Source organism: Oreochromis niloticus, linkage group LG8 (assembly GCF_001858045.2).
Source record: "Oreochromis niloticus isolate F11D_XX linkage group LG8, O_niloticus_UMD_NMBU, whole genome shotgun sequence".
Taxonomy (NCBI): Eukaryota; Metazoa; Chordata; class Actinopteri; order Cichliformes; family Cichlidae; genus Oreochromis; species Oreochromis niloticus.
Window position 1 is genome coordinate 22,131,710 of NC_031973.2, and position 15,119 is coordinate 22,146,828.

At 38.7% G+C, this 15,119-nt stretch overlaps 1 protein-coding gene across 1 annotated transcript in view; it reads left to right on the plus strand.

The window, feature by feature from the left end:
* The window catches only part of antxr1c (ANTXR cell adhesion molecule 1c), a 39,344-nt gene that overhangs the window by 6,555 nt on the left and 17,670 nt on the right, over window positions 1-15,119 (plus strand). The window contains exons 2-11 of the mRNA XM_005448073.4: window positions 4,888-4,959; window positions 6,201-6,272; window positions 8,246-8,327; window positions 8,450-8,480; window positions 8,569-8,642; window positions 8,790-8,858; window positions 9,333-9,413; window positions 11,953-12,013; window positions 13,239-13,337; window positions 13,417-13,486. Of these exons, the coding sequence (XP_005448130.1) occupies window positions 4,888-4,959; window positions 6,201-6,272; window positions 8,246-8,327; window positions 8,450-8,480; window positions 8,569-8,642; window positions 8,790-8,858; window positions 9,333-9,413; window positions 11,953-12,013; window positions 13,239-13,337; window positions 13,417-13,486 (711 nt within the window). The remainder of the gene's footprint in view (window positions 1-4,887; window positions 4,960-6,200; window positions 6,273-8,245; window positions 8,328-8,449; window positions 8,481-8,568; window positions 8,643-8,789; window positions 8,859-9,332; window positions 9,414-11,952; window positions 12,014-13,238; window positions 13,338-13,416; window positions 13,487-15,119) is intronic.

The window sequence follows — 15,119 nt, forward strand, 5'->3', positions numbered from 1 at the left end:
GACAGAATTTTAACTTTTTTCCCTTAATTTAATTTGTTCTTAGAAAATAAATACCTTTTCTAGATCATGTATGTTTATGGTCAAATAGCTATTAAGGTCTGTGTCGGTTTCCACCAGCTCCAAAGCTAATCGTCAAACTCATCACTAAATTTTTGTGTCATCTGGTGCTATATAGTTAGGCTGATGAGAGCAGTGAAGCAAAATAGCTGTACAACCAGAGAGGTGAGCTGAGAGATGCTAAAACACTTAATAAAGTTAATAAAGTGCAGAGCTGTGTGTTAGTTATCTGGGTTTGGTGAAAACCTGAAATATTCTCCAAAGCAGCTTTAAACTGGTATTTTGTTACGTAATGCTAATCGTGTTGCAGTGTGTCATTTATCCCACTTAAAGCTCTGAGCTTTTCAGCTCATTAATACTAATTGGCAAATATTAGCAGTCTATTACTAAAATTCTAAACTGAAATGGCAAGTATCTCTTACAAAGAGATGAATGAAGAGTAAAAAATCATGCGTGTCAAGACTGTTCAGTGGTTTTTAAAACTGTATGGAACTAGAAAGAAAGCCAGTGAACATAGAAGGTCATAAACCTTTCAAGTTCTTTGTGCTGTTGTTGCCCTACCCTTGTTCTGTCTCCACTACAATGTTCTTCTGTCCCCTCCCCTCCCGCTGAACTTTGTGCTTTCCAGACATACACACAGTCTCTGAGTAATTTTCTGCAGGTCCACTCAGTGCGAAATCTACCCAGTCAGCAGAAAAAGACATTACTGAGAATGATTAAAGATGTTTTTATTCTTCAGGGCTACTCAAACCCATGGGGGACTTCAAGCCACAAGTCACAGTATGTTTAGCATCAGTGAACAGTAATGATGCATACTACCTCCCTTTGTGCTTTTAGCAATTTTGGAAACTCAAGGTCGCTACAAAGAATGCTATATGTGCATAATGTTGCAGAAGATAAGATTTCTAATACTGTATAATGCACAAGTGCTTGGTCTAAGGGCTGAATGTGAACTCAGACTGTTGAAAACCTGAATTTAGCACCTATGAAGTGACTCAGCTGCAGTGAAAGTAGGACCAAGTGATTGTAAATTCAGCAATCTAACCTGAAACTATACGTCTTAAAACATTAGAAAAAGTCTTAATAGATATTGACACATTTGATCTTCTGTATTAACATGGAATGGAGTTTACTTCTCCTAAAAATCAGATGGAAATGCACCACAAGTAATTTGGATGTTTGTTGGAATGCTTCATTCCAGCGTTGCTTCAGAGATCGAAAGTGAGATCCTTGAGATCTCACGTAAGTTTGGACAAAGAGCTTAAAGGCGTCTCTTACCCAACATTCTTCTTCTTCATTTCCTGTCCTTGCATCTAAAATTATTAGACAAAAAATTCAAGAAAACTCCTACAGGTTCCCTACAGGACAACCTAAAGGCAACCATCGTTACACTTGAGAGCAACGCTGCAAACTCACTGTGATATGGCAGACACCTTTTAGCTGTATTTTCATTATAAACCTACGCAAAACCTACATTAAACACCATTTCCTTCACTTGATTTATCTGCAATATGTTCATCAGTTTATAGTACATTCAGTGTCCTTTTAATGGCAAATTATACTGTGTTATGTAATTGGCTGCCACAGTATTTTTTCATGTTAAGCTAAGCAGTGCATACTCTTTTTTTTTTTTAATGGATTACAGTGTTTTTCCAGGAGTAGTCTTAAATCTGGCAAAGCAATTGAAAACTAGCTATTTAGCGACACAGGCACATTAAGATCTACAGTCTCTGTAAAACAGAGACTATGTGAACCGCACAGTGACTAAACAGAATGTTTACTTGTTGCTTCGGTCTTCTAGTGGCCATGCTGGCTCAGACAGACCAAAGCAGGTCCGAAACTTGGCGTTGAAGTTGAACTAAATCACTGAATCACTGGCATGTTTTCTCTTGCACTTCGATATGAGCCAACAGGTTTTTCCCATTATCTCACTCCCACAGTTCAATTGACAGATAAACCTCTTCATCTTTCCTTCCTTTTCTTTTGCTTCTTTGTTTCTCGGCTCTCAGATGGCTTACAATCAGACACATGGTTTTCATCTCATTAGTACAGAGAAAACACTGTCGCTCGGCTATGACAAGTTCCTATGACACAACTTCACACCGATGTTGGGCTTCATCTCTTAGTTGGCAAACTGTGGCCGCCCCTCACCTTTCTGAACTTTTGCTTTCTGAGCCCAGACCGCACACCGCTAAACTTCGGTGTTCAACTCAGGTCATTAAAATTAGATCAAGGGATTGTGGTGGGAATAAGACACCGTATAAAATGGTGTCATCAAGAATCAGAATAAAAACGACCACTTCCTCTGCCAGCACTGTTTGGACAGGTGAGTGAAACTGCAAGCTAGGCCTCAATCCCACGACTGTAGCCACCTCAGACAATCACAACTGCTCCAAGGCAAACAAGAGCCACCGTGGTCCAGAAGTAGCTAAAAACCAAACGTGGGTGTCCTCAGATTCACCCTCGTGTTAAGTAAACTCAAGAATGATCCCCACACTTCGTCACAACTATTAGCTGCAAATTTCACCAGACTTTTTATTCTTTCTCCCCTCCTCTGTTGCTATAATGGAACAATTTGCACAAGAAACTGGCTGCTGCCTTCCTTCAGGTTTGAACCCGTCTGCATGTGTATGTGGGGCTCTTTCTGTTTGCGCTGCACTTTTTATTGAACTAAACGCTACAGTCTACCTCAGACCTTTTTTTTCTTATTATTTTGGGAGAATTTTGTTTAGCTTGTAAGGTCTTGTCCTCTTTCTCTGCTCAGTCAGCCTCCCAGGAATGTAAGCCTTGATGTGGGGGGAGCAAGTCATGTCATCAGAATTGTAAAGACACAGAGAAAATGCTTAGAAGAGGCTTTTTTTTTCAGTTGACCAGCATTTGTAACCATTCCGAGTTAAAGGGTAAAACCACTCAGAGTTACATAACATGTATATAATATTGCGGAGGCGTTTTGCCTTCATCCGAGCAATCAATCAGTTTGTTTTTCTAGAATTTGCTGTTGATAAGGTTTTTGTATGAGTCAAAGAAGTACTGATAAACCACGCCAACACTATTTGAAATTTCTGTGCTGTAGCTGGAAAATAAGTCTTGAGCTTTGTAAGTCAGACATGTCAGTGTTGCTCGTGAGCAGCTGTACTGATCTCTTGGATATATTGAATGAGCAGTGGAAGTATTATTTCCTACTTTAAACAGAAATCATACGAAACAAATACATCTAACAAAGCATTTAATCAAGGTTTACGGTCTGGTTTGGCAGGCTAAAAAGCCTTGAATGACTGAGGCATGATGGGAAACTCCCTGGTATTCCCTGGCTCTATCTTCCCCCAAATCCTGGCCAAATTCAATAATTACCCCTCTGCTTCAAAGCAATAATACAAAAACACCAGGGGTTATAATCTCTTTGACATGCTATTGCAGGAAAATAACATGAGTCACAATTCATTTCCATTTCAACCATTGGCCATCCAACTGGTGCTGTTTTCCAAAACAGCTCACATGAGAAAGGCTAAGTTGGTTCCTGCAAGTTTAGCTATCCATGTAATACAAATACAAATACAAATACACATGAGTATTATCAACTTAAAGCATGAGAAACCTGCTTGCAAGGAATGGTCGATTCACCTTGTTATGTCTAGAGGTCTCAGACAGCTATTTGGACCATTAGTTTGCAAGGAACTAATTCATCTAGAAAGTAGGATAACAGCGTGGATGTTTAGTCTGTTCCCCATTTTCTCCCATCACAAGGATACAAACTTCCACTTTAAGCATATGGCATGGCTTTGTGTTCGGTCTCTTTCTTAGAGAACTGCATGGATAAATGCAAGTGAAGAAGCTGAATTAAAAATGGTGTTGCTGTTCTGTCCCATACAAAGATTGAAACAAACAAACAAACAAACAAAACGTACTCATATCAGTGCTAGAAATAATACTGAATAATTCCTGCTTCATCCTCTTCCAATATTACCACCATCAGTTGGCACATTTACCAGGTGTTATCTGTCTGGCTTCTTCCCTAGCTAATGGATGACCTACTGACTGGTTACTTTATACCCAAAGCTCTCTCCACTAATGATCACTCTTAGTAAAATCGCCCCACAACACGCATGCTGTCTGGCTAGAGGAAATGAAGGCAGCTCCACAGGGTATCATTTTATGATAGTTCACTTTTATGGAGGATCACCTAGGGAGACCATGGTCTGTTTCCTCATCCTCAAGGGCCACATTAATGATACAGGAGTGTGCTAAATCATACTCCCGATCCTGCCACAAGTGACTATTACCACACATATTTTTGTCACAAAATAATCCATATTCATAACAAAATTAAGTTTTGCATTTTTCCCTCTGAGGAACACTAACAAACTATTTCTTGCTAAAGAGTACGATAAGATGATAGTTATGTTTGGCAGCTCAGGAATGAAAGTCATATTGAATGACTTTAATTAAATAAATTAAAACAGTACTTTTATTGCAAGTAAATGACACACAGTAAAGGCACTGCTAACAGGTTGAGCAGTTGTGTTTTGCCTGGCATATACACAGCTTGTTCTTCATGTTGTGGAGCTAATGACTAGACCCCCTGTCATTTTTGGCTAGCAAAGCTCTAACCCTCTTGTATGAGTACTCTAACATATGAAGGTTAGAGTCTAACTGATACAGTAGATACCTTATGAGGTTATTTTTTATGTTTTAATTTTCTCTTTTTATTTGAACTGCTACAGTCACTTACTATGATATCAAACAGAGTCATATTTCTCACATTTTTCTTGATATAACCTTTTTTTTTTAAATGTGCCATCCGTTGAGCTTTTCCCTTTTTCTGTTTTCTAGATCTGGCAGTGTGAAGGATCACTGGAATGAAATCTATGAGTTTGTGAAGAACTTAGCAGAAAAATTTAAAAGGTAAGAGACACTTAGTGAATATGTGTGTGAACAGACACAATTAAGCCAACAGATTTGCATAGATAAATGGGATAATATAGGTGATATACACTGTATAGTGCAAGATCAACATTTGGAACCAACATTGTCAGTCTCCAAACAGCATGTTGCCTCGTATTCGACTTCCTGGAGCCCAGAGATATAAATTACTGAAGAGAAAAGCACATTTTACAGAGCAGTCACTCTGGTAAAGTGAAAAAATCTGTCCTTACAGCTACAGCTTGCCACATGCTAAGTCACTCAGTATCCGGGCTGATGATTCACTCAGTCTCCAGTAGTTGTGTCAGTGACTACAGGCACAAATGTCTTTATGTATGTGAGCTGGCTTGGTTTGATGGACTGTCTTTAGTTTAAGGTTCCTTTTCCTCCAAATGTCTCTAAGATCTCTCTCATCTCTCTAAGATGCAGATATTGCATCTATAATTTCAAAATTGAAATATCATTCTTAAAGTATGGCATATATTTGAAAGCAAGAAGTTTCAATAAATAACCAGCTTTCAGCTAGACTGAAAGGCTTTTTCCCCACACGATTTGAAGGTCACAACACCTGGAGCTTATGAGGCCTAGTCATAGCAAAGAACAGCTCCTCCTCAAAGCTGTAGTTTTTTAACAACTATGCAAAAAGTTTTAAACAATCCGAATCTGCCCTAACTTACTGTCTCACACAAGCAACACACATTCTTGCTTCAAAAAGTTGAAGTGTGTGTAATCCTTTCACCAGTAAACAGAACTTTTCCACATCTGAAGATTCAGCAATGCAGCCTCAATATCAACATTTGTGTCACGCAACAAAGGGTTCAAATCCTGCACACTGGAACAACTTCATGTCATATGGCTTCTTTGTGTGCTCTAAACAAATAATCAATCTCAAGCTAGAAACACAGATTGCTGGAGTGAATCAGTTAAGTCATTTGTCCAGTAAGATATCTGTTGGAAAAAAAGAGAAGAAAGAAAAGGCATGAATACAAAGAGTTATTTTATGTTTTCTAGGAAAATTGTTATATTGTTTGTGTTTTATTGTTATTAGTTAGAATAACTGTTTCTGATTAATCACACATGACATAGAAATGTTTGTATTGCTTACACAGGCTGTTGTACTTAGTGGACGAATACTAATATCTTTACTTCCTGGTCACTTTTTTGGGTGAACCATTAATAATATGTGTGATGCTTTATTTGCTCTTTCTTTTTACCTTTTATAGTCCTATGCTGAGGATGTCCTTCATAACATTTTCCTCAAGAGCGTCCATCATTTTGAAACTGACGGAAAACAGGTGAATTAATTTCTCTTATATAACCTTACAATGAATACAGTCATTTAATACAACCCTTTAATGTCAGTATTTAAACACAGCTAACATTCCTGAGTGTTTTCATGTGCAAGTTTTTGTAGGACGAAGTGATCTCATGCGACAGTAAATGGAGATAAAACTGAAAATTAGCCCATGTCACTGTGAAACTGTCACAGAATAACATTTGTTGAATAAGAGACAAGAATGATAATGAGAGCACTGATAACCGCTATTGTGTAAAACAAGTTTCATTTCTAACAGAAGTAGCTATAGCTTGGATCCTTAAGTAGTGAAAGTATTCAGATATTTTGCTTCGTTAAACATGTGAATACATTATAAATGTGTTTTGTGTCCTTCACGGATAATAAGCCAAAAAGTTCAAAATTTTGCATCAATTAGAGGTACGTTTCTCTCGTTGGGTGCAATAGGTCAAAATCCCGGACAAGCCCCCAAATATGTCATCGTCAATAAATTCACAGCTCAAAGGAACACAACACATAAGAAGCAACGATTTTAATGCAGTTAAAAAAAATGCTTAAATGCAAATAATGATTCAGTAAAAGGACTAGATGTTACAATCCCTGACCATGCATTGCTTTAGATGGAGAAAATCTTGGGGGATGGCTGTTATGAGGAAAAGCAGCCCAGAATACATATAAGCAAGATGGGATCCCCCAGAACCTAATATTAGTAAATTAAACTAATAAAGACAAAACTGAAAACAGGAGTGCTAGGAAGTCCCAAGTGAGTCAGTAATTAATAAGCAAAAATGTAAACAGCAACTGATGCAAAATACTGGTGCTCTGAGAATCCCCAAAGCACTATTTCCTTTAGCTTGGTGTGCAAGTGTCTTGTTGTGTTTTAAAAGTATTTTTGAGAAAAAGTTCTGAACCAGTTTTGTGTGTACACATAACACATAACTTTGTTATTAGCATCTTATTATTTGTTCTCATTTCCTTAGTTGAATCTACAAAAAAATGGCAAAGATAACATAGTTTAGTGGATAAATAGTATATAAAATAGTATTTTTGCACCAAGAGTGGGATACCCACCGATTAGCTGAATCACCTTGGCATACTCTGCAGTGATATGCCAAGGTGATTCAGCTAATTGCTGGTTCAACAAAGACCTGAGAGATGCATCTGGCACTTCCACCTGCTGTTCACTGAATCATCTTCAGAAATGGTCCCAGTGGAAAGGTGGTAGTCAATAAGCCTCTCTTAAAAAGGAAACGGGGAAAAAAAGCTGAGGTATGCCAAATTATACACGAACATGACTGAAAATTAGTGGCAACAGGTCTTTGTGGAATGATGAAATTTAAAAATTTTGGTGCAAATAATCACCCTACATATATATGAAGGAGGTCACCTGAGAAGTATAACAATGAGCATCTAGAACCATCTATAAAATATGGTGAATGATCTGTCATGGTTTGGGGCTGCATTTCAGTCAGTGGTGGTAATCTTGTAAAAATTGATGGAGTTATGAATGCAGAAAAGTAGTGTCAGAGTTTAGTCCACCATGCAGTATCAGGAAAGCATCTGACTGGCAGCGGCTTCATTCTTCAGCTTGACAATGATCCCAAACGCACTGCCAATGGAGTAAAAGCATAACTTGATAGAAAAACACACAATGGAACACTGTCAGTCATGGATTGGCCTCCCCAGAGCCCAGACTTCAACATTATTGAATGTCCTTGAAGGACCCTGGAGAACTATTCCTGAATATTTAAAGAAATTATAAGAAAGCTTGAATATAAGAGTTGAGTTTGTGTTGAAGAATAAAGGTGGTCATACCAAATATTGACTTTCAAGCTCATTAGAACTGTACAAACTCTGTATTTGCTTTATATACTGTATTTCTATCACTAAAAAAGTTTAATCAATACCGTAGGTAAGCTTCCAGAAATGCTCAGGTAGGACAGGAATCCAATTTTGCTTTGTTACTTTCTGCAGAGTCGACATCACAAAGGGTTTGAACGCACTGAACAGAGAGGTTCCCGGTGGAGATACCTTCATGCACCTTGGATTACAGCTTGTGAGTGTGTGCTGTAATGTGTACATTTTTACACTGCAAAATCAATCTGCTAAGTACAGACCTACTCAAGGCTCCTGCTATTACCTGTTTAAGTCTGAAATGTGCTGTGACTTTATTTAAAGGCAAATCAGCAGATAAAGAAGGAGAACTTTGGTAAGGATTAATAAACATAATTATCTAATTTGTTGGGCAACAATGGAGCACATGGTGAATTTACAACACAGGCGTATATGATTTGCAGGTACTGCCAGCGTGATTATTGCTCTGACTGATGGAGAGCTACATGAGCATCAGCTTAGAGATGCACAACATCAGGTAACAAATTCACACTAACACTGATTTTCCAGATGACTCTGGTTAGAGCTCAGTAGCAGGGCTAAACTGGAAGCAGAATTGCTCTCATTGGCTTCACTGATAGTTTTCTGGAGTTTGCTCAACGTTTTGCCTTTGTTGTTCAAACAGGCAAATGAAGCCAGATCTCTGGGAGCTATTGTGTACTGTGTTGGTGTCAAAGACTTCAACGAGACACAGGTAATTCAGATGTGACAAATTTGTGCAGTATATGGAAATTTATTCCCTTTAATCCCCCAAATATAAGACATTTGATTAGGAAAAAAAGCAAAAATTCTCCACAGGACATGTACTCTACCACATGTGCTCATTATTGTGGAAACGAAGAAATATTACAAAAAAAATGCTTTCACTACTGTGTATTCAGAGACCCTTGTGCATATTGGCTAACCCATCATTTTCCCTGTGAACCAACTCCAATGATTTTTAACTCTGATCTCTTCAAGTGTTCTCTTACTGTACAGTTCTTTACCTTTAAACCATCTGAAATTGCTTCACATGAGTATGAGTGCATTTGAGGCAGCTTTCCCCCTGTCACGGCCTCATCTTTCATTGTTGACGTTTATTTAGCCTCCTTTGATTATTTAGTTTGTTAATCCTTCTTCTGTTCTCTTCTGTTTGTGTACCTCTGTCTGAACTTCTTTCCCACTGTAGCTGGCCACCATTGCAGACACCATTGAACATGTGTTTCCTGTGTTGGGAGGCTTCCACGCCCTGCGGGGTGTCATTGATTCGGTAAATAAACACTTTTCCTTGCAGAGAAACTAGCCCATACAGGCTCCGTTCAGACATCCGTATTTACATATTCAACATAAGATCCCTTTTCACTGCAATGTCATTTTAAACAGTTGTTTATTTGAAAGCAAAATCTGACTTTTGAAAACACTATTGTACAATTTTATAACGACTGAATATCTTTAAGATTTTATTTTCTCTCAGACCAGTTAATACAATGAATTTTAAGCTTTTAAAAGGAGCACTGATTTGTCTAGGTTTCAACTCTCTGCTCAGTATTCTGTCATGCAACACGCAGAACTGTAACTCTTTGTGTATACTGCCTGAAACACACACAGTCAGAGTTTAGTTCAGGCAGGGTAAGCTACTTCAACTTGCGTTCTCTCCTACAGCTAACATGGTGAAAAAAAAAGCTTTTATCAGCTCACTGGGCAATAGTTTGCTTTTTTAGTTTTGGATCTGTGACAATCACGGTGACAGTGTAGGATCAAGGACCAGTCATGCAGGTTTGAGACTTGTTCATGAACATCTGGCAACCACCGACCATGAGGGTGAAATTAGTATTCATCAACTGGTGGAGAGTGGTTGGCTGAGGTTGATGGCAGTCACTGGGAAAATGACTGATAAAGCTCCAGTCACATGGTCCTGTTGACTGATCAGTGACCCCCATTTTCCCTAGCAACCTACCTGTCAGTTGGGGAAAATGTGTATTCCTCAGCTGGTTGGCAGAAACATTCTTGTGATTGCTTTGGTCGCAGGATATTGTTGCAGTCTCCTGTGGTTTGCATGGAAGTGATGGACTTGTCTACAAACACTGACCAGCTGCTCTCTGAGCTGAAGTGAAAATGTAAGAACTGCAATACAAACCGGAATTGGAGACCTTCATTGTGAAAGTTGTTTCTTTTGAAACATGTTGGCTGAAGCTCTGAGGCAAACCTCCATTTCTGTTGAATACCACTCAGCTAGTAGTTGGAAGTGTTTGCGGACAGACGTGTATCTACAGGCACTCGTGATAATCCGAGACAAAGCTGTCACTAGGAGATTTTTGGTTTATCACTTCTTTCTCACCCACCAACAGCCAGCAACCTCCAGGAACGGCTGCCAATCAGTCTGGGAATATGTAATTTTCCCTTGAAATCTGTGGCTGTATCACATCCAATTTTAGGCAATGACATCACATGAGAAATCTCAATATACTCAGCTAAATCACAATTTTCTAAAGCCCAATGTTCTCAGCTACGCTCGTCCTTTCAGCGAGTAATAAACAAAACTAGGCTCATAGTCGTTAGCCAGTGACCAGATCATTTCCAGCTGAAATGATTGTCATTTGAACATTTAATCCATTGTAGCTAGCAAGCTCATAAACCTAAGTGTCGCTCCAAGAGTTTGATTAAATAGCTAAAAACATTAGCTTATGTAATTACCCAATCATTTTTCCTTGAACTTAATGGAATGCATCGTGTGTTCTCACTGTGTTTTATTACACAGGCTATATAAAAAAGAAAAAACCTGTGAAAAATATCTAAGGCTGGAATTTCTTTTAAAAGATTTTCACTTCCTATTAAAAGGATCGATCACTTTTAAGTCTTGCTTTTATTAATGCTTTGAACATCTCTGATGTAAAAGTATTAAGATTGGAGAACATAACCATCGAAAAGTAGGTTACACTAGTCCCTTCACTTTGATCATTTAAGATAATGTTGTCACAATGAGATGTGCAGAGCGTAGAGTCGGAGTCACAAAAACGCAGGATTCAGAAGTCGGAGGATCCAACAGCTAAAAGCTTTAATTGCTAAAAACTAGGATAAAAGGTATATCGATGTAAAAAAAAAAAAAAATCGATAAAGAGAACTGAAGATCCCAAAGGGTTGCAAAGAGGTGAATGAATCGCAAACATTACAGATCATGTGACAAAAATAAAACAGGATTATTTATATGCACATGACTAACTGGGGATTGGAAACAGAATGGGGAACTAGAGGCTGATGGAGCTAATCAAGACATAAGATCTTTCAAAGGAAACAGGAAATAACTAAAAGAGCACTACTACTGACATAAATACTTATACTTAGCAAGATCTCAGACAAGGGGACAAAGAGGAACCAACACAAAAACACAGAAATGAGACAAAGTGTGGGAACTGTAACTGTCATAGATGAAAATCAAGACATGAACCACGACACAGGATTGCAAAACCGAAACTCAGAACAAAACAGTCATCAAGAAAAAACAGAAATTAGAGACTCAATAATAACATCACCAGGAAAAAAACTTATTATTGTACTAAAATAATAAGGAAATCAAAACATGAAAGTATTCAGCTGTATTTGCAAAGCAGTGAGAGTTTTGAGTATTCTGGGAAGAGGTTTAACCAACCCAAACTTGTTTTTAAGTTTTTAAGACACACACTGATAAATATTATTAAGGATTATTTGACATCCCAAATATACCCAAAACATATTAATTGAGCTCTTGGCTCATGAACAAGGATAGTATCAAAATAAATGTTGAAAAATCACTGCTGTCTTTTCTCCCCCAGATCATCAAGAAATCCTGCATTGAAATTTTGGCAGCTGAGCCTTCCAGTGTTTGTGCAGGAGGTGAGGAGCTATAAAACTCACACATTCACAATTACAGCTTGAACTCAGTCCCTCCTGAGTCATCGACACATATGCCAGCAAACCACTGCTCCTTCCACTGTGTCATTTTCATTAGTGGGTGCCTGGTCTCGGCTTCTTTGAATTATGACAATCCCAGACTGAAAGAAATGACCATTTATGGCCATCCAGGTCACTTACAGGAAATCTGCTGGGACAGGGTAACACGGAGGGAATAATATTACAGAGTCTCATTAAAAGGAGGGACCGTGAGACGGGGGGCAGGGGTGAGATTTCCTGCAGATATGATGTAAAGTAGACAACATCCTTTACTCTCCTGCCAAGAGAAAGATTATGACAGTTAAAGCAACAATAAATGGACATTAAAAGCCACAAATGAACAGATAAAAGCAGGGTTGGATTAAAAGTTTTTGGCAATAGCAGAAGGACTTTGACTGTTTTTCACATCTGCCTTAGCCTTTTATGAAGCAATGAATTACTTGCACCCATAAAGAGGGAAATTATTTAACTTCACACTGAATATTATACCATGGCCTACTGCTAGAGCAAGCTGCCTCACAGATTTAACCTTATTATATACATATATGGCTGATATATAACAGTAGTTTCAATTTGTGACAGGAAACATTGTAACTATTTAAGGTCTAGCAGAGACATTAGTTAATTTTTATTGTATTTTAAAGCAATGTAAGGAGACTAAGGCCCATGCTATTTTCTCTCCGTGACAATGGTGGAAAAATAAGCTCAGTTTCACTCAGGTCCACTACAGTCAAGATATTGTTATTTTCTCATCCACCTTATGACATGGATAAGATGTAGAAAACCCTTGTACTTGCAAAGGTGCATAAGTGCAACCCAGGGAGGACATTAATAACAGGAGATGTGGCACTGATTTAGTAAGAAACAGCAAGAAAAGCAGGAGCTGCAATAAGGGTGGGTTGCAAGGCAGCTTGCAGACGTGCAGAAACTGTGGGGAGGTTTAAATAGAACGACCGGTGTGAGACTGATAAGCTGAGCTGGAGGCTTCTTGGCTTTTCTGAAATAATACTACATTATTAGAGAGACATCACACCATGCTGGTGTGCAACTATGCCACATTAAACAGGAAAGTGAGCTTCGTGTAGGATAAAGTAATAAAGTGTCAGATTTTTCTTAGCAAAGACTGTTTGCCAAGTGTCTAAAATGTAAAAATACCTTGTGTAACCAGAGTCTTTTCAAGTGGTGGTGAAAGGAAATGGGTTTCTCCATGCAAGAAACATCGACCAGGTGCTCTGCAGCTTCAAAATCAATGACACCATCACCATCAGTGAGTACACCTACGCTTTGTTTCCTTAATATAAATCGAGCAAGACTTTCGTGATCAAAATGTTTTGTTTAATTTGTAGATGAAAAGCCAGCTGGTGTAGAAGACACATTCTTACTGTGTCCAGCTCCTGTTATCGATGAAGTTGGAAAGTAAGTCCCTCTTCTTTATAACTTCATGATTTCGTTTAGTCACGCAGATCCCCTGTCATCACTCTTTCAAGAGAAAGTGCGTATACTTCAGTGTCGTCCATGTGCATCTTAGACCACATTCTTTCCCTCTGGGGCAAAGAAACACATAAATATATTCGCGTGTATATGTGCACAGACCATAAGACGCCTGCTGTACATTAGCTGTTTATGATCCCCATCTGAGGCCAGATTCCTCCGTTCTTTATCCCAGTAGAGCTTACCAAAATAAAAGAGGCTCTCTCACTGTGGCGGCATATTCAGTGGTAAACCCTTCATAAATACGTCTTAGTTCTATCGTAAATTAGAACAGAGCAGTGAAAACTAAAGCAAATTCTTGGTAGACACAGATAGAAAGTACTACCTCAAGAAGAAAAACCTAATGAAAGCTAACACCGTTCCATATCTGCATGTAAATCGATACCACGTCAATAGTTTGTTTAAGGTTTGCTCTAAAGTGTCCGAAAATGAATCAGTTCTGGTATAATGACTTTCAAAACATTGTAGTCCAAGTTTTTATGAGATTCAAATCAGGCCTCTGTGCTTGTTGAGGTTTCATGAAGCTGATTAACATTACAATAGAAAAAATGAGCTGCATTTTAAAGTTCAGGATCACAAGGCATTAAAAAGAAGTGTTTCTGTCCGTGTTCAAAGGCCAATGAAGGGCTGTGAAAACTAAGACAACTGAGGTTAGCCTTCTCGAACTTTGACCACATGACGGTCACACAAGTTTTCGGTGTAACCCAAGAAGGGGCCAGAATTGCTTCTCATCAGCTAGCTGTATTCTCCTTTTAGAGCTCAACTATGCTCCAACATCAACAATCCACAAACCTCTCTAACCTAAGTCTTTATGGGAAGAAAAGTACACTGGGCCACAGAATACAAGGTTGAGTGGATGGTGGTAAAGACTTTAAACACACAAAGTAGGCAGACGAGACCTTGTCAGCTAATACCAGAAGTTCTCTTCTCACGCTTTCTTTCTTGACTTTTTTTTAGGGTACTTCTTGTATTTCTATAATTGTTTACAAATTCCTTCATTTAACTCTACAATAGCAGTTGTAAATCACATTTGGAGGAAGTATTTGTGCTGGCTGTGGTACGGTAGCACAGAGAAGTTGATTTGCTTCCTTGGAGAAAGATTTAGGAAACCTGGAGTGATGGCTCAGACGCTGAAACTTCAGTCGAAGGTAGAAGGACTGTAAAGCAGATGTGGTGGCATTACATCCCCACAATTTCGCACTGATCAGATTCATTTGGATCTTTGTGTGTTGTTCTGATCTTACCTTAGCACTTGTAAACTTTCAAGTCAAATCTAAACACTTCACCTCCAGACTCTCTCTTTCACTCCACTTCTGCAGCTTTTAGTGCCAGGCAGGCTCTTTTTGACCTATTTGCTAGTTTCTGTGAAACCTCACCACAGCTTCTGCCTGCCCGTCTGTTTATTTTTCTGTCTCTTTTCTGTCTTTTATCATTAACTCCTTATTTGATCCCATCATCGCTCCTCTGCGCTGTCTGCTTATCCAGCCTCGGCTGATCAAAGCTATGTAGCGCCTACCCTGGCCTTGCCATGTGTGTTTATGTGCAGCCTGATTCTCAG